At 48.4% G+C, this 25,589-nt stretch overlaps 3 protein-coding genes across 5 annotated transcripts; 1 reads left to right on the plus strand and 2 right to left on the minus strand.

Moving 5' to 3' along the window:
- Positions 1 to 149: 149 nt before the first annotated feature.
- ZNFX1 (zinc finger NFX1-type containing 1) lies at positions 150 to 13,452 on the minus strand. Its single transcript, XM_082491090.1, has 13 exons — positions 13,256 to 13,452; positions 10,380 to 12,542; positions 9,432 to 9,563; positions 9,051 to 9,199; positions 8,689 to 8,832; positions 8,121 to 8,238; positions 7,640 to 7,887; positions 7,381 to 7,520; positions 6,921 to 7,075; positions 6,106 to 6,251; positions 5,627 to 5,737; positions 4,806 to 4,901; positions 150 to 2,635 (listed from the first exon to the last, which is right to left on the minus strand). Exons 1-13 carry the CDS (start codon positions 13,311 to 13,313, stop codon positions 203 to 205), a joined length of 6,093 nt encoding a protein of 2,030 aa, XP_082347216.1. The 5' UTR covers positions 13,314 to 13,452; the 3' UTR covers positions 150 to 202.
- Positions 13,453 to 14,325: 873 nt separating this feature from the next.
- On the plus strand, positions 14,326 to 21,396 carry DDX27 (DEAD-box helicase 27; the record flags this gene model as incomplete). Of its 3 annotated transcripts, XM_082491055.1 has the most annotated exons (21): positions 14,326 to 14,435; positions 14,535 to 14,669; positions 14,770 to 14,829; positions 15,132 to 15,285; positions 16,169 to 16,215; positions 16,368 to 16,454; positions 17,221 to 17,326; positions 17,409 to 17,582; positions 17,902 to 18,052; positions 18,226 to 18,325; positions 18,435 to 18,576; positions 18,656 to 18,809; positions 18,924 to 19,005; positions 19,081 to 19,258; positions 19,396 to 19,502; positions 19,671 to 19,776; positions 19,880 to 19,974; positions 20,076 to 20,202; positions 20,457 to 20,541; positions 20,783 to 20,857; positions 21,156 to 21,396. In XM_082491055.1, 21 exons carry the CDS (start codon positions 14,346 to 14,348, stop codon positions 21,169 to 21,171), a joined length of 2,271 nt encoding a protein of 756 aa, XP_082347181.1. In that variant the 3' UTR covers positions 21,172 to 21,396. The 3 variants fall into 3 exon arrangements, with proteins under 3 accessions (XP_082347181.1, XP_082347180.1, XP_082347179.1); XM_082491054.1 differs by having other exon boundaries at positions 18,924 to 19,258; XM_082491053.1 differs by having other exon boundaries at positions 14,346 to 14,669.
- An 858-nt stretch (positions 21,397 to 22,254) lies between these two features.
- Positions 22,255 to 24,928, minus strand: SNRPB (small nuclear ribonucleoprotein polypeptides B and B1). Its single transcript, XM_082491130.1, has 7 exons — positions 24,794 to 24,928; positions 24,556 to 24,707; positions 23,929 to 24,040; positions 23,513 to 23,665; positions 22,971 to 23,109; positions 22,658 to 22,783; positions 22,255 to 22,437 (listed from the first exon to the last, which is right to left on the minus strand). The coding sequence occupies exons 1-7, from the start codon at positions 24,794 to 24,796 to the stop codon at positions 22,400 to 22,402; spliced, it is 723 nt and encodes a 240-aa protein (XP_082347256.1). The 5' UTR covers positions 24,797 to 24,928; the 3' UTR covers positions 22,255 to 22,399.
- Positions 24,929 to 25,589: the final 661 nt, after the last annotated feature.

Here is a 25,589-nt window from a genome sequence, read left to right on the forward strand (position 1 = left end):
CCCGCCCCCTCCGCCCAGCCCGGCCCCCTCCGCCCAGCCCGGCCCCCTCCGCCCAGCCCGGCCCCCTCCGCCCAGCCCGGCCCCCTCCGCCCAGCCCGGCCCCCTCCGCCCAGCCCGGCCCCGCTCCCACAGACACGACTCCCGAAGGGTGCAGCCATTCACTTTATTAGCTACAGGGGTAAGAAAGGGGGCGGGCGGCCCGCTACAGCAGCCGGCGGAGCTCCTCGAAGTTGAGGAGGTTGTTGGCGGTGTCGGACCAGGCTGGGTGGGTGGCACCGTCCATCTCCGGGGCCAGGCGGTTGGTGCTGTCCAGCGCGTGGTTGGTGCCCCCAATCACCTCATGGCACTCGGGGCACTTACTCCTCTCCATCGCCCCCCCGCACTCTCCGATCACGTAGATATGCCCGTTTTGGCACTTGAACCAGTGGCCACGGGGACAGCCCACAGCACTGACAATCTGCACCCGCTCCGCTTCGGAGATGCCCAGCCCTGACACAGGCAAGGCCTTGCAGAGCCTCTCCCATTTAGCCTTCACTGCAGCCTCATCCTCCTCTGTGAATTTCTTTGTCCCTTCCAGGATCTGTCGCACACTGTCAATCTCTGCAGCAAGCGCTGGGGTGATTATCCCCCTGGCATCCTTGCACCGTGCCAAGAGGTTCAGCAAATAGGTCAGTCGCTGAAGCTCAGCCTGCAGATCAGAGAGCTCCTGTCCTGTAAAACTGAGCCTTGGCTTATCCAGCCACTCCTGGACTTCATCCAGACGCTTTCTCAGCCCTTTCCTCTCATTTGCATTGATTTTGCTCATAGAGTTAGTTAGGTCTGCTACACGTTCATATAAGTTCAGCTGGTTCTCAATTAATCCAATACTCTTTGTGGAGAGATCAGAAGCTTTTAGTTTATCTTCTAGCATGAGGTACTTAAGGGGTAGATTCCTCTGCAGAACAGCACTCCCCGTCAGTGCAGTCTGCAGTCTTTGTCTGCTAGACTCAATTTCCTGGGCTGGGCCTTGGATTTTCTCTTTCACCTTTTCTATCTCATCCAGCCGCCTTTTCACAATGGTGCCATACCTCAAATTCTTCCTGATAGGTGTCTGACACATAGGGCACACCTTCAGCTTGATGACACTATCATCTTCATCCATATAATGGTCAAGGCCTTGGGACTCAAAGAAATGTCCACAGTCTTCGAGCTGCACAAATCGAGCATCTGGGTCTTCCTCAAAACCAAAAAAGATCTGGGTGACTTCCTCATGGTCACAAACAAGGCACTTCTTTGGGCAGGGCTCTCCGCACAATCCAATACAAGGATGACCACAGCGCAGTAGCTTAGTACATGGTACATTGCAGCGAGGCCTATTGCATGGTTCAGAGCAAAGATTGGTACACTGGTAGTGCTGGCACCGCCACTCACATGGCTCAGCACATGGAAAACATCTCTCTCCACATTTCTTTTTACACCTACTATGGATACAGTGGTTCTGACATTCCAGCTGACAGGGAGGGCATTCTGTAGTACAAGGCTGCTGGCACTTGTGGGAGCAGACCAAGAAGCGCTTGCATGGGCTGTTACATGGCTTATGAAATCTTCCTTCAAAGCAGGTATGACAGGAACCTGAGCATACATGACCACATTGCAGCGTGGCAGAACACTTCATCTTACATTCCACAGGCTTCTCATGTTTCATCTCCTCAGTGATCCAGCATTTAACCTGCTGGTCATGGCCACATTTCAGCGTGACTGTAACCAGTTCAGGACACCACTTAGTGCATTCCTGCCCACAGAATTTGTTGCATGTGTGCCCACAGTTCAACTTTTTCTGACAAGGTTCTTGGCAAAGAAACTCGCTGTCTGGAGTTGAGCATGGCACCATCTGCAGGTGGCCACACTTAGAAATAGTTTTCTCTACTTTCACCATGCATGGTCCACAGGGCTCATAACATGACCGTGGACAGCGGTGCCCATCTGCACAAAGCACCTTTTGACAAGGCTTCAGACACTGATACTCTTTGTGCTCAGTGTCATATGGGTGACATGCCCTTGTGCAAACATGTCCACAACTCAACCTAAATTCACAGGGGCGACTACAGCCTCCTTCTGGTACTTTGCTGAAGTCTGCTGCTGTAGATACGAGTGTCTTAGTTTCAGGGTGGTTTTGACAGCAAAGCATCAGTGAGCGGCCAATGTGATCTTTCTCCCGAAGGGTGTGAATGATCTTGCTCCAGAGAGGAACCTTGCCAAGCATGCGCATATTTCCAATACAATACAGCCCTTTCTTAGCTCTGGATAATGCAACACATATGCGATTAGGGATCTGTAAGAACCCAGTTCTCTCCTCTTTGTTGCTCCGCACGAGTGACAGCAGAATAATATCATTCTCCTCCCCTTGGTACTTATCAACTACATGAACCTTCACACCTGCAAAAGTCTTGGCTGGCATGAGCTTACGCAGACAGAAGAGCTGTCCAGTGTAAGTAGTGAGAATGGTGATCTGAGAAGGTAGATAATCCTGACACAAGAAGTATTTGCACAGTTCCACTACAAACTGGGCCTCGTGTGGGTTCTGGTGGCTTTTCCCTTCCTGGATCTCTTGCTCAGGAAAGTCATGTTCCACAAAGAAGAGGTTAGATAAGACCCCCTGAAACAAGGGAAAGGAATGTTAGAAACTGAATTCTATCTTCCTTCATTGCAGCCTGTTTCCATGGCCCCAGTTACCCACTGACAGGAGGACTCTTAAGGAGAGGACTACAGCGTGCAGTTACTGCATACTTAGGCAATTTCCTCTTAGATTTCCATAGCGTATTCATCAGATAGGAATTGAAGCTTATTAATCACATTTCAGCTTATTAGTGACATTTCAGTATCCTTATATGAAGTCAGTTCTGTGCATGATTTTATTCCCTGTCTTTTCAGGGTTGTTTCTACTGTACCTTTTCAGATTATAGAAAAGATAAGATGCTAAGAACATTTCTCAAAGCATCGTACTTCCATTTCACGTTCATGGTGTGAACAATGTCTTGTTTTGGCCATATGGGAAAAAGATAGTAAGTTACCAGTGCACAGAGCTTAGCAGTTGCCTAAAACTATCTAGCAAAAAAACATGCCCTCTCTGTTACTACAGTAAAAACAAAGAAATGAGGACTGCTTTTCCACCAGGAAAACTAGGAACACTAGGGACTCCAGTAGTCATGCAACAGCTCAAGGGGTGTAGAGCCATCTGCTTACCTGTTCAAAAATTCCATTTGCCTGGAGTTATCAGGGACCTTTATATTTTGCCTCTTAACTGGAATTCTTCTACCCATAAGAAATTCTTGAGCTACGTGCCAAAACCCAGATTTTTTTTTTTTTTTAAATCAGCAAAAACAGATTTTGTAGATCAAACACAGACGTCTGGTTTCCCAAGGTGTCCATAGTGGCATAGTGTCCACTGCTGTACAATTTAATTCAGTGATCATCTATGTTGATTACTGTACTAGATGGGAAGATGCAGTTTAGGTGCCTTTTGGTATCTCAAGTTTGCTTTAAGGCCAGATGGAACCATAAGATTCTCCAGACTAGCTTCTCATAGAAGAAATGGGGTAAAATTTTGTGGTCTAAGTAGTTGTGTGTTTTGAGTGGGATTTTGTTTGGCTGGGTTTTCTTTGGATTTTTTTTTGTTTGCTTTTTCATTTATTTAACTAAACCATCTCCTACAAAATACTTGATCTGGATTTCAAAAAGAGGGCCTGCCACTTTCCCAGATAGCTTATTCTAGCAATAAAATCATCTTGAGTATTAATTTTGTCTTGTTTGGCTTCAGCATTCTGCTATAGTTTTCAGTATGCTTTCCTCATCCAGTTAAAGAGCTTTTAACTAATTAGTACTGTCTTTTTACGAAGAGAGATTTACATAGGCTAAGCTACTGTAATCCTCTTTCCGTAACTACCTCCAATTCTTTCTCCCAGGGTATTCAGCCTAGCTCTGATACGGCGCAGCAGCGTAACCTTGGCTCGGACTTCTGGGGAAACAGTTAAGCTGTGACAGAGAGCTGTGAGCAAGTCTGCAGAACAGGGCTATGCAAGGTACGAAAGATAAAATTAGACAGAGATAGGATTGTTAATAGTTCAAAGATGCAAGAAAAGCACCAACGTGGAGAGATATGAAATCCTACTTAGGGTGGCGAAATACAAATCAGGAAACGGGGAGTTAGTGTTAAGATAGAAACTCGGGAACATTAAGGAAGAAGCAAAGGCTGACACTTATTCTGACTAATACCTGCCTGACAACAGCAGAGACTCTTCAGTTGTCTCACGGTGTGGCAAGCATACTAATGCTTATAACTTATTAAATTCTAGCTGATTATTGTGTGTGTTAGCCAACAAGTGATTGCTTTATGTTTTTAAGCTGGATAGATCTTGTTTGCAGATGTCGTGTGTTGGTAAAATGCCCGAACTAAGAACCCAAGGAAGGAGGGTTCCAGTAATCAAGTCATCTATCTTACATGGGAGTTTCACATATTATGCTTTAAGCCTCTCATATAAGTTTTCTTCCTAGCTTTCAGGCTCCTACAGTTCTTTTGGTCCCTCTTCCATTTTCTGCTGTTCTTTTCAAGTCAATAGTACCGGATCTGCTTCCAGTGTCCACCATCGCTAATTACTTGCCTAATTCTATATCACACATTTCTGTGATTCACATACAAATTTCAATAACTGAACTTGATCTTGATTCTTGGTGAAGAATTTGAAATCCTTGAACATTACATTTTACAGAAACTCATTTTAGCCAGTAGCAGGGGACAAAAGCAATTGCTTAGATTGCTGAAAACTCACTTTTATGTTCTCATACTTCAGGACAGAGGGATGGTTCTCCAGCTCCTGGTATACATGAGGACTGAGAAGCCGGGCAATTTCAGGACGCATGCGGTGCTGAAACACAAAGCAGCTGTATCAGTCTTGAGGAAGGAGCCCCCTATTTCCCTGTCATTACTCTGCTGTTCCACTGTACAGACTGTGGCTGCATATAAGACAAGGATGACTTTCCAGTAAGAGTCAAAAAGGGAGCAGCTTCTAATCCCCATCCTCCCCGACCCCATCACTGCCACCACCAGCAATTACAGGGGGAGTAATAGCAGATTCAAGAAAATTTTTTGGAAAGGTGGTTGTAATAGGAATGCCGGTTTCAGTGCAAATCTAAGAACACTATTCTAGACAACAAAAGCCAACACCTCACCCTAACCACTACATGAGCTCTTCTAGGTAGTTTGAATACAGGACTGCTGGAAGTAAAATTAACTTCTCCCGGCACCAAAATAGATGATTAGAGCAATTTCACAGAAAACAGCCTGAGAAGACTTGTGCTGTCAATCTCCAGAGTTCTGGAAGCTTCAGATGCCACAACAAGCCATGTTCATTGCATTAAAACGTGGAAACCACAGTGCTGTGGACAACATCCCTGAATAATTGGAAATATACTGGTACACTGTTTGTGGCAGTTTGACAGCTCTTACCATTCCTCTTGGGAATTTATCATCATGTTCTTTTCGTTTAGGCTGCTCAGAGTAGAAATATAAACTTAAGTGTACTACAAACTTAAAACAACCTAAATGCAAATGCAATGGAGATTTTTTCTTTTTTTTATAGCTCTTCCTCACTTGATATTTCAGACGGACAAAGGGGAAGTCAACTTTCACCAGCCGTTCAAAGAGGGAGACTTCCAGATTGAAGTTCTTGGCCAGGTCATATACGTTTGCACTAGGCCGCAGCTGAAAGAAAAGGGAAAGGAGGTTTACATTATAGCACTTTTCCTATGTATTAGTATGATTTTTCACTCATCTCTTTTTCTGTCACTAGTCCCTGCATAGAAAGGCCAGAGACTGTATTCTTCCAGAAGTGCTAAATATCAAAGTTACATACAGTCAAAAAAGTGGATAAAAGTACACGTAAATTCGAATCAATTAAACTAAAAGCCAAGTCCCACAGGAGCTCTACTCCAAAACTACAGGAGACAGGACCTGTGCTATCTGTGGAAGCCGGGGAGCAGTAAGTCTTGGCAGCCTTTCACATATGGTGTTTGGTTAAAAGGTTCTAATTCATTTACACAACAGTTAGCGGCATTAGTCGTGGACATTACCTGCTGGTGATCTCCAATGAGGATGAGATGCTGACACGCTTTACTGAGAGTAGTAATGGTGTGAGCCTCAAGCACCTCTGCCGCCTCTTCTACAATGACAATTCGCGGCTCTACTTTTTGCAAGATCTGACGGTATTTGGCAGCACCTGAGCAAGGAGAGAAGATAAACCTTAGCAGAATATAATTACATGCAGGCAGTACGAGAGTTTTCAGGGAGGGGAGTAGGCTGTGTCCCAGAAGAGACTGGGGTTCTTCCCAAGATTCCTCATTTCAAGACTCAGCTTTTTGAACTTCAGAACAGCACCATACCAAGGGTGGCTTCTGTATGAAGAGTTATTAGGGAAGGCAGGTGGGGATTAGAATCTTATGCCGGCCTTGGCCCTTTCCCGACCCTTACTTCAGACATAAGACATCTACTCAATACATTGATCAACACACATAAATAAACCTAGAATTGTCTCTCCGAAGGGTCATATTACAATGACCTTTACACTACCATCACCAGAAGGTGATGTAGGGATAGCAGTGCAGATATTACCTGTGCTTCACTCAGGCGCAAGTGAAGCATTTCTAATAGAAGAATGCTGCTCAAGATGGAGGGAGTGCACAAGTGCACAGAAACTGCTCATGCAGTTACTTAACAACTCGCACAATAGCCACATTTGCAAAGGGAGTCAGAAATTAAGAAGGCTGTAGACCAACGCAGAGCCCGATCCAGACTGTCAAGCAGCACGATACTAATCTTTTGGCAACAAGGTTCTTTAACCATTACTGGATGCAGTGCAATACTGATTTGCTTCCCAACTGCTGTGCACCTGTAGTTGTCATCCCCACAACTTGAGCCTCCTTGAGAATGCAGAGATCTTCCTGCAGCCTCAGTTCTGTCAGCCTTTCTGCTGCTGCCCGATACTGCTGTTCATGCTGCAAAATCCTCTGCCGAATAAGCCCCTGATAGGTCTGCAGCCAAAGCCTGAGAAGAAAGTGCCATTATCACACACAGCAAGTTGAACAGGATAGTGATCTAGAAGTTCTGAGTGGATTCAGTTCAAAACTTCCTCTGTGTCTTTTGGGCAAGAGATTATTAGCACCTGTACTTAGTCCTGAACACAGTGGAAATGACAACACTGCCTGTGCAATACAGGGAAGGTAAGAATAAGCGTGTTCAAATAAGGAGCTGAACAGATATGGACACTGTGGCTTGAAAGAAAGAGTTTGCAAACTGGAATAGACCTAGAAAACATTTGCCTGAGAGACCCTGCAAAATTGCTTTGTCACCTGTAAAGCCTCCAGCGGGAGCTCAGGTCAAGTTGCCACAGATCCTGAATAGCCTTGGCCTCTGACTCTGTCATTGCACTCAGTTTACAGAGCTCAGCCTTCATCTTTTGTTTCATTTTCTTCCTCTGGGCAGCAGTTACCTGCAGAAAAAAAGTTCCCCAATAAGCGGTTACAGCACAAAGATTCTTCTTTATTAGCATCCCCATGTTACTCTTTACACAGCCAAGCAGAGCCAGAACATGCTAGTGCATGCGGTTACCTCCCACTGCATAGTCTTCTGTTGTGGTTGGGCTGTTCCTTGCTCCTGGTCCTCCAGCTTCATAGCCAACAGCATGCTGGCTAGTTCATCAACAGCTCTGTGCTCTTCCTCCTTCCTTCCCTGAGGCTTTGCTGCCTCTTCGTCCTCAATCACTCTGTCAGCTTGAATCAAGTCAGCCTCTTCTGGGATCTCCAAAAGCTCCTCTTCTGCTTCACCTTCCCACTCCTCCTCTCTCTCCTGCTGGCCACCTGTGAGAGTCACCAGTCACACGCAGTAAGCCACAGCCACTCCAGCAGAATCACAGTGCAGCAGTCAGATCATTATGTGGAAATTAAGGTTAATCTTATTTCCACTACCTTACAGTACCATGCATCTTTCAGTGTCTGTTAAGAAGCAGTGTCTCTTTTCTGGCACACATGCACTGCTTAGGCAAACACACTTGTAGAGGATGGGGGGGGAGAGTTGTGTTTGGGTTTTTTACCTGGATTCTCAGCCCCAATATTCTCTGCAGCATTCTGGGTGAAGACAGTTACACCAAGGCCCAGCCACTCCAGAATCATTGAGTGTTGTGAAGCACTGTAGTAAAACTCCTCATTATCCTAATACAAGGAAAGTGAAATCAGCCAGGCCTATTGCACTTCAGAGCCTTAGGATGACGCCAAAGCAGCACCTTGCAGCAGCAGACAACTACGACAAGCCCCCTGAGAGACCTCCAGAGCTAAAAAGCCTGAGCAGCCTCAGACCTTCAGAAAGAGCATCCCTCCTCCCCTTCAGTTTTTAAAAGGCTTTCATTTGGGCAGTTGTACTTTTATGCTGATAAAGATCACTTAAAATCTCTGCAGTTTAAAGAACCAAAATTTAAAGCCCTTGCCTGCCCTGCCCAGTCTAGACTACTGTCGCTTGCACAGCTTGCTGTTGGCTCCCACACTTTCCTGGTAGGCAAGTGATGCTAAAAAGAGGTGTGCTTGGGGAACCTCAGACTCATCACCAGAAAGGGCAGTAAGCATACCTTGGGACTGCTTGACTGAGAAGAAAGGGACCTCTCTTACCAGACCATTCATCAGACTGTCCCAGTGCTGGGGTGCAATGAATGCTTCCAAGTGGCGCTCATGCAGAACTCCATATGTTGTGCATTCTAAGAGCTTCGCTCCTTCGTGGAGCTCCTGCTCAGCCTGTTTCATCTCACTGGTTATCTACTCATAACAAAGAAAAGGGAGGCATCATCATACTCAGAGAAGCAGACTTCAGAAACAGCAGGACAAGAAACTGATAAAGTGAACAAGGACAGAAGAATTAAGAGGCTGATTTCAGTGTAAGAAGAGGTGAAAGAACAAGTGTGGAGGAAGTTTTGTTAGCTCCTCCAATGCACAGGCAACCCACTCCCACCATCTCCAGTGAACTCTGCACATACATTCACATAGGCTCTGCGTAGATGCATGGGCAAATTGTATCGGAATTCACACTTCTTCCTCAGCTCCCTCAAGGTGAATTGCTTCAGGACCTCACTGCTACTTCTGCCCCCAACACGCACCATCCCATGTTTCTGGAATGTGTATATTCCTGGGAATGAAAGAGAAATATTAGTACTAAAGAGGCCAGCTCTGTTTTCTGCAGGACAAGGGCAACTGCTACACTGGACTGGTCGGAGTGAAGTTTTCTTACTGTGTATCAACAGGGCTACAGTCACTAGAAAAAGCCAAAATGGCAGGTCATCACGCCACAAGATGGGCAGAGTAAGAGCTATGCTGTAATTTCTACCTGACCCTCCATCATACTTGCCAGGTACTCTTACCTTCTAAGAACTGATCCAGTGCATGGTTAGTGTAGCAGACTATAAGGATGGGAGACTTCTGGACAGTGCTTTGCCACGCATGCTTATTGGTCAAGAGAGCCTGAACAATCTTCAAACCCACATAAGTCTTCCCTGCAAAACAAGTTCAGAATTAGAAAAGGGTAATCCACCCTCTACAGAGTGCCTTGAAACACAGGAATCGTCAAAACCAGATACAAGACTTCCTTCTAGGCTGCAAATCTGGTCTGTGCCAAGAGAGGTGACCCCAGAGGCAACTAGTTTACAAAATGTAAATGAAGTGGCATGACACTGTCTTTCTGGCCTGTAGTCGAGCAAGGCCACACTGCAAGAATGTTGTCTTTTGGTTAATACCCTGGACCTGGACCCAGGGTTTCCTCTGCCACTGCACCCGCCAGTGCACTCTGATGCTGGCTTCAAACATGACATTTGGCTGCACACAAAACATAAGCATACTAGCAGAATTCAAGCAGTGGTGCTTGTTGAGTTCAGGTACCTTTTAAAACAATTACAGTTAATCTTGTAATGCTTTATTCACACAGAGGATCATGGCTGAACACTCAAAACATTCTAACATGCTACGAAGACAAACAGGACTGTTGCACAGCAAGAGGTACCATGTTATCAAGGATAGTTGAAACTTTTTTCACCTCAATACACAGCAGAGCCAAGAGTGCAGTTGGTGTCTACTTGCAACTAGGTCAGCAATGCGTAAGATCAGATATGTGTATCTGAGCATATTTTCACTTTCTCCACAACTCATGCTAACTGGTCTACTCAAGCATCAATCAGGCATGGGACTAAAGGTTTGGAAACCATACAGCTGGCTTTCTCTGAAGTTAATCTCCCTAAACAGGGGACTCAAAGAGAACTCAACGACATGAACTCAATGAACTTAAATGACAGAGACTTAAAGCAAATGGTTCTCACCAGTCCCGGGAGGTCCTTGGATAATAGCCAGCTCCTTGGTGAGTGCAAGATTCAAAGCCTGCATCTGAGACTCATCTAATTTCAAGGCTTCCATTGAAGGCCACTGCCTGGGATCTAGAACATGAACATTTTGCCTTCTCAAACCATCAGGGTTCACCTCTTCATCTGACAGGGGATCTTCCATCAAGGGTGCAAAGTTGTAGACAGTGTCTGTTTTCAGGTATGTTGGCTTCTCCACCTCTGTATCACATTCCACGATGTACTTCTGGAATGGGATATCTTCTTCCTGGACTTCCTGTAACCCTTCTAACACATGCCGATAGGCCTCAAAGTAGGCAGTTGTCTCTACCATGAGGAAGGAGTCTGAGGGCTGAACCTCTGCCAGCAGTGCCTGGCTCTGTGCATTAAAACATAACTGCACAATCCCGTGGGCAAGATCTGCATTATCACGATTAGAAACAGTGGCAAAAAGGCATGTTTCAAAGTGATCTTTGGACATGCAGATCAGGGATCCATATAGCAGCCGTTTGGAATTCTGCCATCGTACAAACTTCAATGGTTTTATGTCAAACCGGACCTTGTGAACAATACCAGTTGGGGAACAGAGAGGGGCAATAATCCGCGTGTCAAAGTAGATCCTGATATCATCAAATTTTTTTTTTCTCAAGCCTTTGTCCTCAAAGCTCTGCAAAAGCTCCAAGATACCTTCCCTTAAAGGCCTTACAAAGTCTTCTCTCAAAAGCCGGAAATGGGTGTCAAGATAAATGCTGGTGCTCTCATATCTTCCAGAAACAATATTGGGACGTAGAAAGGGTTTCTCATCACAATGTACCTCATTATATGTCGGATAAATGGTCATTGTACGATAGGTTTCTTCTTGACCGTCAGTCCGAGGCTGCATAAGAGTATAGTTATCAGCCCTTAGTGTGCCTTCACGTCTCTTTTCCTGCAGATGCTGCACGAGCATCTGGACTTTATTTAGATTTTTCTCTGTTTCTTCTGGGATATCCACACCAGAAGCTCTCAGGGCATTTATGGATGCTGGCAAGACTGTCAAGAGAATGGAGATTTTCTGCACGGAGCTGGCTGGGAAAATACTGATCAGGTCCTGAAGAAGTGAAATGATGTTGCTAATATGCACAGGGTACTGATGACATACAGCAGGAACTGCTTCTGTCATCATGTCAGACACATACTGTGGCAGACAGATCTTGAGAAAGTTGGACTCCTTCACCACTCCAAGAAGTTGTTGGACACTCTGCCTATCTATTCGGGAGCTGCATGCTTTTCGAAGCACCTGGCAAATGAGCTGAAGGAAATTGGGTTTCATAGCCGTTTGGGAAAGAAGTTCCTTCAAACCCAAACTGGAAGCAAGTGTGATGACAACTTCTGAAGGGTCTTTCTGAAGGAGACTTTCTAGGAATTTATAGCCAATCCTTTTGACTTGCTGAGGCTGCTCACTAAGCTGGGCACCACCTGGGGTAGGGTTCTGGTACAAATGAGGATTCTCCCGAGGTTGCATCCTCCTTCCCTTACCTTCATTTTCTTGCCCATTCCTCAGCCCTCTAGTTCCTTCCTGGGATTGTCCACCTTGATACCTCCTTCCCCTATCCTCATTTCCTTGCTCATTCCAGGGTCCTCTGGCCCTCTCGTGTGCTTGTCCACCTTGATACCTCCTTCCCCTACCCTCATCTTCTTGCTTGTTCCAGGGTCCTCTAGTCCTCTCGTGTGCTTGTCCACCTTGATACCTCCTTCCCCTACCCTCATCTTCTTGCTCGTTCCAGGGTCCTCTGGCCCTCTCATGTACTTGTCCGCCTTGATACTTCCTTCCTCTGCTTTCATTTTCTTGCTCATTCCAGGGTCCTCTGGCCCTCTCATGTGCTTGTCCACCTTGATGCCTCATTCTCCTTCCCTCATTCTCCTGTTCAGGCCAGTGTCCTGTGGCTCCACTGTTGGCCTGTCCACCTTGGTTTCTTGGTTTATTCTTGCTTGATTGAGGAACCCTCCAAGTCCAGCCACCAAATCTCTCCTCTCTTTGCCCAGGTAGAAGAGTGTAATTACTGGCTTGGGGGCTTTCCCCCAACTGAGCTGTCTGGCCTGGCACATTATTTATTCTGTTTCTGCCTCTTCGTATAAAGCCAGTATCCCAGTGATCTGCAGGACCTTAAAAAAAAAAAAAAAAGACACTACTTAATTATAAATCAACCACATTAACCTGCCTCTCAATACAAACACATGAGCATTTTAGCCCAATAGTCAGCATATTTCGGACATTTGGCATCAAGTAAGAAAACCACCATTATATTTGCACACAGACTTTCAAGTTGGGCTTTCCTTTGTACCCCTTTTTCTAATTGCTAAAAAGCATGGCATGCCTAGAGTTCACTTAGGCTGTTAAGACAGGAAGATGCTAAAAAAAAAAAAACCCTGAAACCCTTTTCCACAGAGCAGAAAGCAGAATTAAGAAAGGCTAAAGGTGAAGTTTCCTGCACGGGACAGGATTTCGTCAAGAGTTAGCCATCACGGAAATAGTGACAAAGACAGCAGCAGCTGACTTTGACTGTACGTAGCACAGTTCAAACACAGACCTTCTAGACCAAGTCAGAGCAGCAGGAAGCATAGACCGTATAGCCTTTGTCACACTCTCAACAGAATACTTAGTGAAGCACTGAATTCTGGCAGAAACAGTCAGCAAAGAGATAGCCGCAGCGCATCATCACCTCATGGCCTGGGCGGCAGATAAGGAAATGCTGGAATTGAGGCTTGAGAGAGAATTTCACTATTTGCAGACAGAGAGGGTGTGGATCCCCCCGCATCAGCGCCACCCCCCAGACCTTCCACAGCCTTCTGCCCTGCGTTCCGCGGGCGACCCTCACCTCTGCCTCCTCCGGCTCGGGGCTGCCGGCAGCACGGCTCCTGCCCGGCGCCCTCCATAGCTCGGCCCGGTGACTCGTCAGCGGGGTGTCACGGCTCTCCGGGGCGAGCTGCACCACTCCTGCACCCCGACACAGCCGCCGTCGTGCTCAGCTTCCCGCACGGCCCGGGACAGCCCCGCCACCGCCCACGAAAGTTTCGCTTTCCAGTTCCCCGCACGGCCCGCCCCTCTGCCCCGATCCCGGTACAGCCCTCCGCCGGTACCGGCCCACTCCCGGCGCCCCCCACCCGCCCCGGCTCCCGCCCCCGCCGCCCCCGCCCTCCCCCCAGTAGCGGCCCGCTCCCAGCCCCGCCGCCCCCCGCCTTCGCCCCGGTACCGGCCCGATCCCGGCTCCGCCGCCCCCCGCCTTCGCCCCGGTACCGGCCCGATCCCGGCTCCGCCGCCCCCCGCCCTCCCCGGCTCCCGGCCCCGCCGCCCCCGCCCTTCCCCGGTACCGGCCACTCTCTGTCCCGCCGCCCCCCCACTCTCGCCCCAGTACGGACCCCCTCCGTGCCCCATCCCCCCACCACCACCTTAGCCCAGTACCGGCCCCTCCCTGCCCCACCGCCCCCCACCCGCGCCTCGGTACCGACCCCCTCCCGCCCCCACCCCCCCTTCACCCAGTACCGGCCCGTTCCCGCCTCCGCTGCCCCTCGCCCTCGCCCTCGCCCTCGCCCTCGCCCCCGCCCCCGCCCCGGTACCGGTACCGGCCCACTCTCGGCTCCACCACCCTCAACCCGGTACCGGCCACCTCCCAGACCCAGCGGGTAGCGTCCCCCACCCTTCGACCCAGTACCCGCCCACTCCCGGCCCCGGCCCCAGCAGGGAGCACACCCCACTTTCCCCCAGTACCGCTCATCCCCGACGGGCAGCGACCCTGATACAGACCCTATACCCCGGTACCACCGCCCCCGCCCAGTGCCACTGCTTTCGGTTTCCTTTCCGCCCGACGGGGCGGGGCCAACCGTGGCCCCACCCATCTGCGCCGGCCTGGACCGGCTCCGCGCATGCGCAGTCGGCGGCCGAGGCGGTTCCGGGAGGGAGCAGCGGCCATGCTGCAGAGCCTGGGTCTGGTGGGCACCATCGCGGAGGGGGATGCCGGGCCTGAGGAACCTGAGTCTGGAGGCTCTGAGGATGAGGAGGTGAGGCCGGGCGGGATCTATTCTCTGGGTCGGACCGGACCGGACCGGACCGGACCGGGCCGACCGTCCCGCGGTCGTTGCTCATCGCTGTTACCACAGGAGCCGCGCCGGGCACTGGGCCCCCGACGGCGGGGCTCCACCGGGGGGGACTTCAGCTCCGCCTTCATCTTCGGTGAGGCGGAGGCCGGCGAGGAAGGAGCCTGGGCGGCGGCGCTGCGCCAGCTCCGCGGCAAGGTGAGGCCTGGGGCCGGGCCTGGGGCTGCAGGGCCTGGGGCCGCGGTGCCCCGCGCTCCGCCGGGCTCCTCACCGCTCCTCTTTCCTCATTCCCGCCCAGAGAGCAGCCACGACCCTGGATGAGAAGATTGAGACAGTGAGACAGAAAAGGAAGCTCCAGGTCAGAGCCTTTCTCTCTCGTTACTGGAAAGACTGGTGTGGGGTTGGCCTTCTGCTGCGCTCCCTCCAGAGGCACAGCTCCGAAAGCGTCCTGAGCCGCGGTGCTCAGGCCTCCAGCGGGCGTGCAGCCACACCTGCTGCCTTGCTGGACTGACGAGGGTGCAGAATTGTTAAGGCTATGCAAAAGCATGTATCTGTGAATGGGCTCGTTATAACAACAAACAGAAGCTCACAAAGGATTGAAACTTCTTCTTTTCATTTATTTTTAAAACTTTCTTTTTTTTTTTCCAAAACTTTTCCTAGGAAAGAGAAGCTAAGCAAGAAAAAGTGAGAGATGAAGATGCAGAAACTAAGGATAATCAAACTAAAAAGAGGGAGTGTGAGGATTTAAGTAGAGACGAAGAAGATGTGGAGTCTCAGTATTCGTTGGATGATGAAACTATCTTCACAAAAGCAGGTATTAACAGTACACAGAGAAATGGTGTCCTGGTGTCAGGTGGGATAGAGTTAATTGTCTTCCTGGTAGCTGCTATGTTTTGGATTTAGTATGAGAATAAAGTTGATAATATATCTTGTTTTAGTTGTTACTAAGTAATGCTTATAATAAGTCAAGGACTTTTTCAGTTTCCTGTTGAAGCTGAGAGGGAGCACAGACAGGACAAGCTGGCCAAAGAAATATTCCCTAGCATAGATGTCACGATCAGTATAGAAATGGAGGTTGGCCGGGGGATAGGAATCTGTGATCGCTGCTTAGGACAGGCTGGGCAATCAGTCACTGGGTGGTGAGCAATTGTATTGCATCACTCCTTTTGTACATTCTTTTACCATTATTATTATTATTATCTATTCTGTTACTGTTTTATTAAACTGTCTTTATCTCAAACCATGAGTTTTTTTTTTCCTTTTTCTCCCGATTCTACTTGGGGTGGGGGATTGAGTAAATGGCTGCATGGTCCTAGTTGCCAGCTAGCGTTAAACCACAACAGAAAGTCAGGAGCAAGAATCTGACAGACTGTTGGCTCACTGGAGAAAAGCCTGTAGTGAAGCCTTGCTGGGAGCGGGCGAGAACATCTTATTTTTTATTGTTTTCCTTCTGTGACATTCCTTCTGATTTTGCTCAAGCTTATTTTGAATGGTGGCCATAGTACTTTAATTGAACTTGTCCCAGAGAAAGGATATTTCCTTGGTATTTTATTCCATTGCATGCCTGTACTTTTTTCTGAGGCTTCTCCTTCAATAACTCGTTCAGAGCAAAAAGTATAAGATGAAGATAGTCATGATATCTTTTTATGTGTTTAGCTGTACTTGTTAATTCCTGTCACACTCCTCTTTCTCTGCAGATACAGTCAAAGTGAAGGAACGGAAGAGATCAAAAAAGGGAGAAGTGGTAAGTGACACTACATCGTTCTCCAGCATTTCTTCTGGAGGAGTTTGACTTTGGTTAACAAACTGTAGCTGAAAAAACAGCCCAGAGCCCTTTGATAACATGTTATGTTGCTGCCTGTGTTGTTCCAGTTTTGTTGTTGTTGCTGTTTCTAGGAAGCAGAGAGCTTTTTTGAAGATGCCTCTCAATATGATGATAACTTGTCATTCCAGGACATGAATCTTTCACGACCTTTGCTAAAGGTATTGACCTAGTTTAGTTATTAAGTATGATACTTTGAAGAATGTTGTACAGTGTCCCCTCCACCAATCAGAACTGGTAAATTCCTCTTTTCTTCGCAGCCTCTCTGAAAAGGAAATTATGTGGGAGCTAGTGTGGTAGTCCTTTAGGAGCTGTTATCCCAAATAATGAAAACCATTCACAGTATGTCAACAATATCTTGAGTAAGACTTGTCACAGAATCACAGAATGGCTGAGGTTGGAAGGGACCTCTGGAGGTCATCTTGTCCAACTCCCTGCACAAGCGGGGCCACCTAGAGCTGGTTGCCCAGGACCATGTCCAGATGGCTTTTGAGTATCTCCAAGGATGGAAACTCCGCAACCTCCCTGGGGAACCTGTGCCAATGCGCAGTCACCCTCACAGTGAAAAAGTGTTTCCTTGTGTTCAGAGGGAACCTCCAGTGTTTCAGGCTGTGCCTATTGCCTCTGGTCCTTTCACTGGGCACCACTGAAAAGAGCCTGGCTTTGTCCTCTTTTCACCCTCCCTTCAGGGATTTATATACATGGATAAGATCCTCTCCAAGTCTCCTCCAGGCTGAACAGTTCCAGTTCTGTCAGCCTTTTTTCATACAGGAGGTGCTCCAGTGCCTTCACAATCTTTGTGGCCCTTTGCTGGACTCTCTCCAGTATGTCCATGTCTCTCTTGTACCTGGGAGCCCAGAGCTGGACACAGTACTCCAGTTGTGGCCACACCAAAGACAGAGTTTAATTGCTCTATCTCCTTTGTAGGCAATCACAGCTCTTGGCTTCAAGCAACCAACTCCAATTCAGAAGGCTTGTATCCCGGTGGGTCTTCTGGGGAAGGATATTTGTGCCTGTGCTGCCACTGGGACAGGTAGGGATTGAGCAGGACACAGGAAACATGGAGAATTTGCTATTCACAATAATTGGTAATTCTTCTTGATTTTCTTCTTTAGGTAAAACAGCTGCCTTCATCTTGCCTGTCCTTGAGCGCCTAATTTACAAACCTCGTCAGGCTCCAATAACACGGGTATTGGTTCTAGTGCCAACACGAGAACTGGGTATTCAGGTGCACTCTGTCACAAAACAGCTGGCACAATTCAGCAGCGTCACAACGTGCATTGCTGTAGGTGAGTATTCAGTTTCTTACATGAACTGTACAGATTGCTGTGAACTGGTATACAGAACTGGGAATTCTGTGTTATAAAACTGGAGGCTGTATGGTTATCACAGGCATGCTTCTAGTAGGTGTGCTATGGCTTAAAATCTCACTTGCTAGTACCATGACGTACTTCTTGCTTGTTGTTTCTGAGAAAGAAAAGGTGGGTTCAGTTCTAATTGTGAATGTGGTATTAATCCGAGTTGTTTCCCATCCTCAGGCAATTTGGATCTGTGTACTGTGCTGCAGCCTGCTCAGGGGGTCAGCAGTCCACATTTGCTCTCTTTCAGGTGGCCTGGATGTGAAGACTCAGGAGGCAGCTCTGCGCTCTGGGCCAGACATTCTTATCGCCACTCCTGGCCGACTGATTGATCATCTCCACAACTGTCCTTCTTTCCACCTGAGCAGTGTCGAGGTGCTGATTTTGGATGAAGCTGACAGGTAGGCTAAACAGGACAGTGGTGAAAAATGAGATGGAAGTTTCCTGCTTCCTTTTTCCCAGGCTATAAGGTTGTCTTTGTTGATAAGGTAGTCTTTGTTGTCCTGCCTTAAGTAATGTTTCTTATCTAGAACCAGATTACGCTACCTTACCTTGCTGTTTTTCTGCTGTGTAGGATGCTGGATGAATACTTTGAGGAACAGATGAAAGAAATAATCAGGTTGTGCTCCCACCACCGTCAGACAATGCTTTTCTCTGCCACAATGACAGAAGAGGTAAGACAGGCTGCTGAGAAGCATATTGAGGCAGAAGGCTGAATAGAAGTTTGTCTAGTCTTTGACCAGAGATCATGTGGACTTTTTTTTTCTCAACCTGTTTTGATAGGTGAAAGACTTGGCTTCTGTTTCCCTGAAAAACCCCGTCCGAATTTTTGTGAACAGCAACACAGATGTGGCCCCTTTCCTGCGGCAGGAATTTATCCGGATCAGACCCAACCGAGAGGGGGACCGTGAGGCCATTGTATCAGGTTATTGCTGAGCAAAGAAAAGCTGGAATCGGTAGGTGACTATGAAGCAGGCTCCTGAGAGGGCTTTTTTTCCTTTCAGCTCTACTGACGCGAACCTTCCCTGATCATGTGATGCTTTTCACCCAGACCAAGAAGCAAGCTCACCGTATGCACATCCTACTGGGGCTAATGGGTCTGCGGGTTGGGGAGCTTCATGGCAACCTCTCTCAGGCACAGCGGCTGGAAGCACTCAGGTATTAGCAAGCTTAGTTAGCAATCATAGGCAAAAAAGAAGTTAGGAGCTGGAAATTTCAGAGCAGAAGTGGATTGCTGTGTTCATTGCTCATGCATTTGTTATCTCTGTTCAGGCGCTTTAAGGATGAGCAGATTGATATTCTGGTAGCTACAGATGTGGCTGCACGTGGACTTGATATTGAAGGTGTTAAAACAGTGAGTATTTGCAGTGCTGAGCTTTTTAATGAGTCCTTTAATATTGTTTCCCTACTAATGCTGTTTCTGATACAGGTAATCAATTTTACCATGCCCAACACCACCAAACACTATGTTCATCGGGTGGGTCGGACAGCAAGAGCAGGCAGGGCTGGTCGTTCAGTTTCACTTGTGGGTGAGGAAGAGCGCAAGATGCTGAAGGATATTGTGAAGACTGCCAAAACACCAGTGAAAGCCAGAATTCTCCCCCAAGGTACGCGCTTCACTGAGGTAAAAAGCAGGAGAGTAGTAGGCAGGGAATATCATGGTACAGAAGGACACTAAAAGAGGTGCTGAAAAACAAGATGGGCTTACATGAGCTGCTTCTGATGTTCATGCTATTATTTTCAGATGTCATACTAAAATTTCGAGAGAAAATTGAGAATCTAGAGAAAGATGTGTATGCAGTTCTATGCTTGGAGCGTGAGGAACGCGAGATGCAGCAGTCAGAGGCTCAGGTAAGGGTTTTTTTTAGGATTTTTTTTTTACCTTAGTTTTTTAGAATCCGGAGTAGATATAGTGCACAAGGAGGTCACCTTAATGTACTTGACCTGCCTACTTTTGAAAGGGAAGAGAGAGATTATTTTTCACCACCATGAGCTCACTTCTTGCCTGAATTATCTCAGATCAATAGGGCAAAGAAGCAGCTGGAGGGAGGAAAACAAAAGACTGCAGGTGAGGGTTTGGAGCGGACCTGGTTCCAGACCCGTGAGGAGAGGAAGAAAGAGAAATGTGAGTCGTGACACTGCTGCCATATTAAATTCCATAGCTGCAACTGGACTCTGGCCTGTACTTTAAGAGGTTCTTTATTCTGTGTTTTAATTTGTCTCTCCAGTGGCCAAAGCCCTGCAGGAGTTTGACCTAGCATTACGAGGCAAAAAGAAAAGGAAGAAATTTATGCAGGACAGCCAGAAAAAAGTCCAAATGACGGTGAGAACATTTATGGACAAGTGGGACCCTGGGTGGACTATTCTAGTTTTCCCTTAGCAAAATCTCACATCACTGTAAACTTGCATTTTAACACCTTTCAGCCAGAGGAGAGGTCACAGTTTGAAATCTTGAAATCTCAAATGTATGCTGAGCGGTTGGCAAAAAGGAATCGCCGAGCAAAGCGAGCCAGAGCCTTGCCAGAAGAGGAACCAGCAGCAGCACCAGCAGGTGGAGACTTTTGTTTTACAGCTGACTATGTCAGGAACTTTGTTACAAATAGATAAACTAAATTAATTTGTATAGAGGGAGGCACTGGTCTGGTCTTTGAAGGAATGGCCGCGGGTGCGTGTTTGCAGAGGAGTCATTACTTTCCCTGATGGTTAGGATAATTGTTGTGGTCAAGGCTACTGGGCTCTAGTAAACAAGATGATGCTGTGGCCTTCTTTTTACAGCCAGTGTTCTGACTATTGTCTCTGTGTTAGGTCCCAAGCGGAAGAAAAAACTGTCTGTGTTTGACGAAGAGCTTACCAACACAAGCAGGAAGGCTCTGAAGCAGTACCGTGCCGGGTAATGTCTTAGCAGTAGTACATTAGTCCAGACTTTAGTAGGTGGGATTTTGGTTTGGTTTTTTTTTTTTTTGCATCTCTGGACTTTCTCAGGGATACTTTGACTGATATTGGGGGGGGGGGGGGAGGGGGGGTGAGGAAGGTGGGCAGAACAGAGAAGGGATTCTTGCAAGAAGTACCTGTGGTATTGATGTACTTCAGTGGGTTTTGTCTTACCTTCCCCCCTCCCTTCTTTCAAAAAGCCCATCATTTGAAGATCGGAAACGCTTGGGTATGGCCCAACGTAGGAAAGGAGGAAACTTCAAATCCAAGTCCAGGTATAGCTTTCTTTACTTTCTTATTCAAGTTGGGTTGTTTTTTCTTTTTTTTCCCTGCTTTCTTTTTCCTCTTCTCATGATCATTTAAAGGCCCTTGCTAAAAGGTTTGTTGGTTGTGCAGTAGCTTACCCTCCTACGGCCGGTCTGATACTGGGGGCAATCAAGGGTACTGCCTTTAATAGCACCTTCCTAGGCTTCTACTTGGGAGAGCATTGCCTAGAAAATGCTCGGTGCTGTTCCTTATCTATCATTGAAAGCTGGGCTGGTGGAATCTAATTTCAAATATCTTCTCTTTCAGGTACAAGAGAAAGTAAGAACTGTTCACAATTACCAAATGGGTAATTTGGACAATGCAGACATTTCAGATGTGCTCTCTCCGGAGCCTGGATTTCTTTGTACTGCAAGGAGACAACTTCAGTAAAACTGAATAGTTTTTCTTCAAGTTCTGGAATAGCTTTGGGATGCTCAATACCTGGTTGAAGACCCTGTGTGAAAACATCTTCAGCGGTCCATGCAATAAAGGATTGATATTTTTTTTCTAAAAAGTTTGCTCTGTTTTATAAGATAAGCTGGAGCAACTGAGAGCTGGGATGTTACATCTTTCTATCAGATATTTAGTTCATTGTTTTTAGGGCAAAAACTGGAGAACTCTTACTGCTTTGTTCACACACTTCTGTGATCTCAATTTAATATGGCTGAAAAGGATTAGGTGGTTGAGAACCTATAACTAAAATGGGCAAAAAAAAAAAGTTTTTCAGACTGTCACAAAGATGGTTTCAGAGATAAGAGTCACAGGAATTAAAACAAATCTCCCAAGAGGCTACTATCTGAAGAAAGGATTATCTCCAAAGGTGGCAGAGGGGGTGGGCAGACAGCTTCCTCCTAACTGAAGAGCAAGCAGCTGCAAGCTGAGGCGAGAAGGGAAGACTACAACCAGAATGCAGGCTGGTTTACATTATTGCATGCAATTAATAAGTTTGCTCATCCTGGCTTCTTTTTTTTTGACTAGAAGCAGTGCAGCTGCACCTATAAAGATAAGCAGGCTTACTGCAGGCTAGTAAGCAGCAATTAATGCAAGAGCATCTTATTAGAGGCACCATTGTACTTATTCCACCTTTAATAAAGCAGGGAGAATTCTCTTAGTAAAAATTTAAAGAAAGAGCTTAGTTTCATTGAAATGCTATCTCCACCATCCCATTCTTTTCATCAGCCTTACTAAATTTCATTGATGTACTTTTAATTCCTGTAAGGAATAGACCTAAGCGGCCCAGACCAACTGTTAACCTCTGATCTGTCAAGATAAATTGAGATTTTTGCTTCACACTTGCTCTTCTGGGGTGACCCAAGTGCAGTAGTAAAAGGTAAGGGCTGTGCTCCTGAAATAGACCAGTACAACAGTGACTCAAAGTACAACTTTATTAAAAAGGGCAAACTTTACAAGCAGTAAACGTAAAATATACATAACAAAGTTTTGACAGGTGGTACTGCTGGGTATATCGCCTTGATCAGTCTTCTCACAGTTCAAAGGTACGTTATAGGATATCATGGCCTTGGTGGACGCATGCCAGGTGGAGGGGGTCCTGGGAATAAAGGGACTAAATGTTGAAGAGGAAAGAGGAAGCAAGGCTAAACCAGGACATTTTCACCATGCTCAAAGTAGCCTTAGGACCCCTTTATTTGGCACAGAGACATTTATTGACGACTAGTATAGCTAGAGAGACATTGAAAAGTATCACCCTTCAAATGTTTTATATTATGGCTTCTCATAGTTTCTAGGCATTTAAGATAACCTCCGCTCACCTCTCATTCCTGGGGGAGGTGGTCTCATGCCCGGTGGGGGCATTCCCATAGGAGCACCTCGGCCAGGTGGCATTCCCATCGGTGGGCCCATAGGCGGTCTCATGCCTGGAGGAGGTCCCATCATTCCTTACGCCAGAGAAAGAACAAGCACATAAATCCAGCTGAATATTCATGGCACTAGTTAGATGATATTAGAATAATCCTCCGTAATACCAGATGTTCATCAGACTCAGATAAATACCTCTTTATCACCAATTTTGCTACGTAACACAAGCTCCCTGCTGCCCCACTCTATCTATAGAGTAATTCTTACCTGGAGGAGGTGCTCCTCTGCTCATGGGTGGGGGAGGACCCCCACGCCCTGGTGTGTATTGAGTTGGTGCTCCTGCTATGCTAGCGGTGGCTGCTGCAGCAGCAGCTGCAACTGTGCCACGACCCTGAGGTGTCATCACCTGTAAACAAAATAAACGCATTCACAGGAACAACACAACAGCTGCTTTACATTAATAACTGAAAAATAAGCAAGATTTAAATTACTATCCCTTCAGAAAGGTACACCAGTCTCCCCTTAATGTATTAAACTGCTACAAACCTATAACACAATTCAATGGATACCACTGGAATTCTGTGCAAGAAGCTGCACTTTTTCAAGCCTCCTCTTCCATCACATAAGACGAGTTCCCAAGGGGGATCTAGTACCACAAAAGCCTCGCCAGGCTCAAACTCTCTGGTAAAAGAAACTAAGATTACAGTTCTTCCACTCCACCGATTTCTTGCATCACATTGGTACCAAGAATTAAAAGCCACCCCAGAATATACCAGACAACTCTTTTTTAATGGGTCGCGGCATCTCACCTGTTGGGATGGTCCTCCCACTCCTCTGACAGGGCCGGCTAATCCCGCTGGAGCCTGCGGCATGGGTGCACCAGCCGGCACTCCCCTCCCTGCTGCTCTCCCAACTCCAGGTCCTCCAGCAGCTCCAGCAAGAGGCACCCGAGCAATTCCAGTCTGAAAACAAACCCCCCCAAAAAGAAAGATTTACCAAAACAGAAGTCCTCAGATCCTAGGGATGCCCACAGCCCTCCTCTGTCCCATTAATGTCTGAGCCCACAAAGGGATTAGGACTGTCTGCAGTAAAATCTGTTGGACCTCGTCACAACAACAGGTGGAAGTGCAGGATGTACTGTAGTACTGTTCTCCTGCAAGGAAGCAAGTTTATAAGATGTCCCGTCCCTTCCCTTTCTCCTTAGCTCTGCGCTCATTGTCCTTACATCTTTTGGAGGTGGTCCTTCAACTGTCATGGACACCAGGTTTTCTCCTCGCAGCAACACAAGACCAAGGACTCGTTTCTCTTCCCGCTCTGGCTGTTTTGAATTTTTAGGTCTAGTGAAGAGAAAGAAAACATTGCAAGGCAGAGAAAAAAACAAAATCAATGCTACCCTGTGAATTTTCAATAGAACACACGATGAGGTTACTCCAGAGGGGAAAATCTACCATAAAAAAACCCCACATTTCTATGTGCCTCATGCTAATTACACAGAGAAGACTAAACACAAGATGCATATTGTCTCCATGTTTGGTTTTTTTTTCCCCCCGTGATGCTTAACTGTGACAGTGACTTACACTGGTGTCAGGTAAAAGTCTGTTTCAGTTATTAGGAAATAACGGACACAAAGTGTCCCCTGAACCGCGGCAGTTTGTGGATCTGACAAACGAGACTTAAACCCATGACTTATTCCAGCAGAAGCCGGTAGCAGACGTTGCACCGGCTCACGGCTCCGAGCGGGCAGGTGGCCTCGGGCCGGGCAGCGGGGCAGGGTAGAGGGGGCAGGACGAGGGGGAAGCCACGGCCCGGTGCTGCCGGTGCTCCCGCCGCCCGGAGCGGCCGCGCTGCTCACTTGATCTTGCGGAACTCGTCGCAGTCGCAGAGGATGAGGTTCATGTGCTTGTCGAAGGCCTTGAAAGTGCCGATGAAGACGCGGCCATCCTGCAGGATGCACCGCATGCGGTAGTCGATGTGCTGCAGCATCTTGCTGCTCTTCCCCACCGTCTGCAAGAGACCGCCGTTACCCCGGGCGCCGGGGTGGGCCCCCCTCGCCGCAGCGGGCCCGCCCCAGCCCCCGGGCCCCGGCTCACCATGGCTGCGGCTCTCCGTGCTACCTCCCGCCGCCGCCGTTACTCGCTCCCTCCCACAGCCCCCTCCACCGGAAGCTCCTACGCCCGGCAGCCGCCGCTTCCGCCCGCTCGCCAGCACGCGGCCGCCCCGCCAGACGCCGCGCCCCGCCCCTTCCGGCGCGCGAGTGACGTATTTCCGGTGGCGGGGGTGTACCCGGTGATTGCCGGGGAATAGGAGGGTGTTCGCTCGGCGCCGCGGCTGGGCAGGGTCGGCCGCCCGCGGTCTCCATGGCGACGCTCTGCGGGCGCGTGACGTGCGTGTGATGGCCAATGGGCGGCGGCAGGCGGTTGAGTGACAGCCGGCGGCACCAGTGACGGGCAGTGCCTTGGCGGGGCGGCGGCGGAGCTGCCGGGCGGCCGGAGCGCGGAGCGGCCGCGGCGGGGCTGGGTGAGCACAGGGCGGCAGGGCGGGCGGGCGGGGGGGGATGGCGGCGAGAGGCGGAGAAGCGGGCGGCTAGTCGCCGCTGGCCTCGGGTCTGGGGGCCCGGTGCTGCCTTCCCGGGCCCGCAGCGGCCCTTCCTTCCCTTCTTTTCGATGGCCCATGCTTTGGGCTCCGGCCTAGGCTCGCCTGCCGCGGGGCCGCTGGGCCGGTTCTGCACCCGTCCCGGTCTCCGGAGGTGCCGTTGTGCCGCGGCTGTAGGTTGGGCGCGGGGCCCGCCGCGTCGCCCCGGCTCCCGGGGGTGGGACCGGGGAAGGGACCGCCATCGGGCCGAGGAGGGCGCGATTCGCCGCTGCCCCGGGAGCCGAGCGGCCCCCG

The sequence above is a fragment of the Vanellus vanellus genome, assembly GCF_965231255.1.
Source record: "Vanellus vanellus genome assembly, chromosome: 15".
Taxonomy (NCBI): domain Eukaryota; kingdom Metazoa; phylum Chordata; class Aves; order Charadriiformes; family Charadriidae; genus Vanellus; species Vanellus vanellus.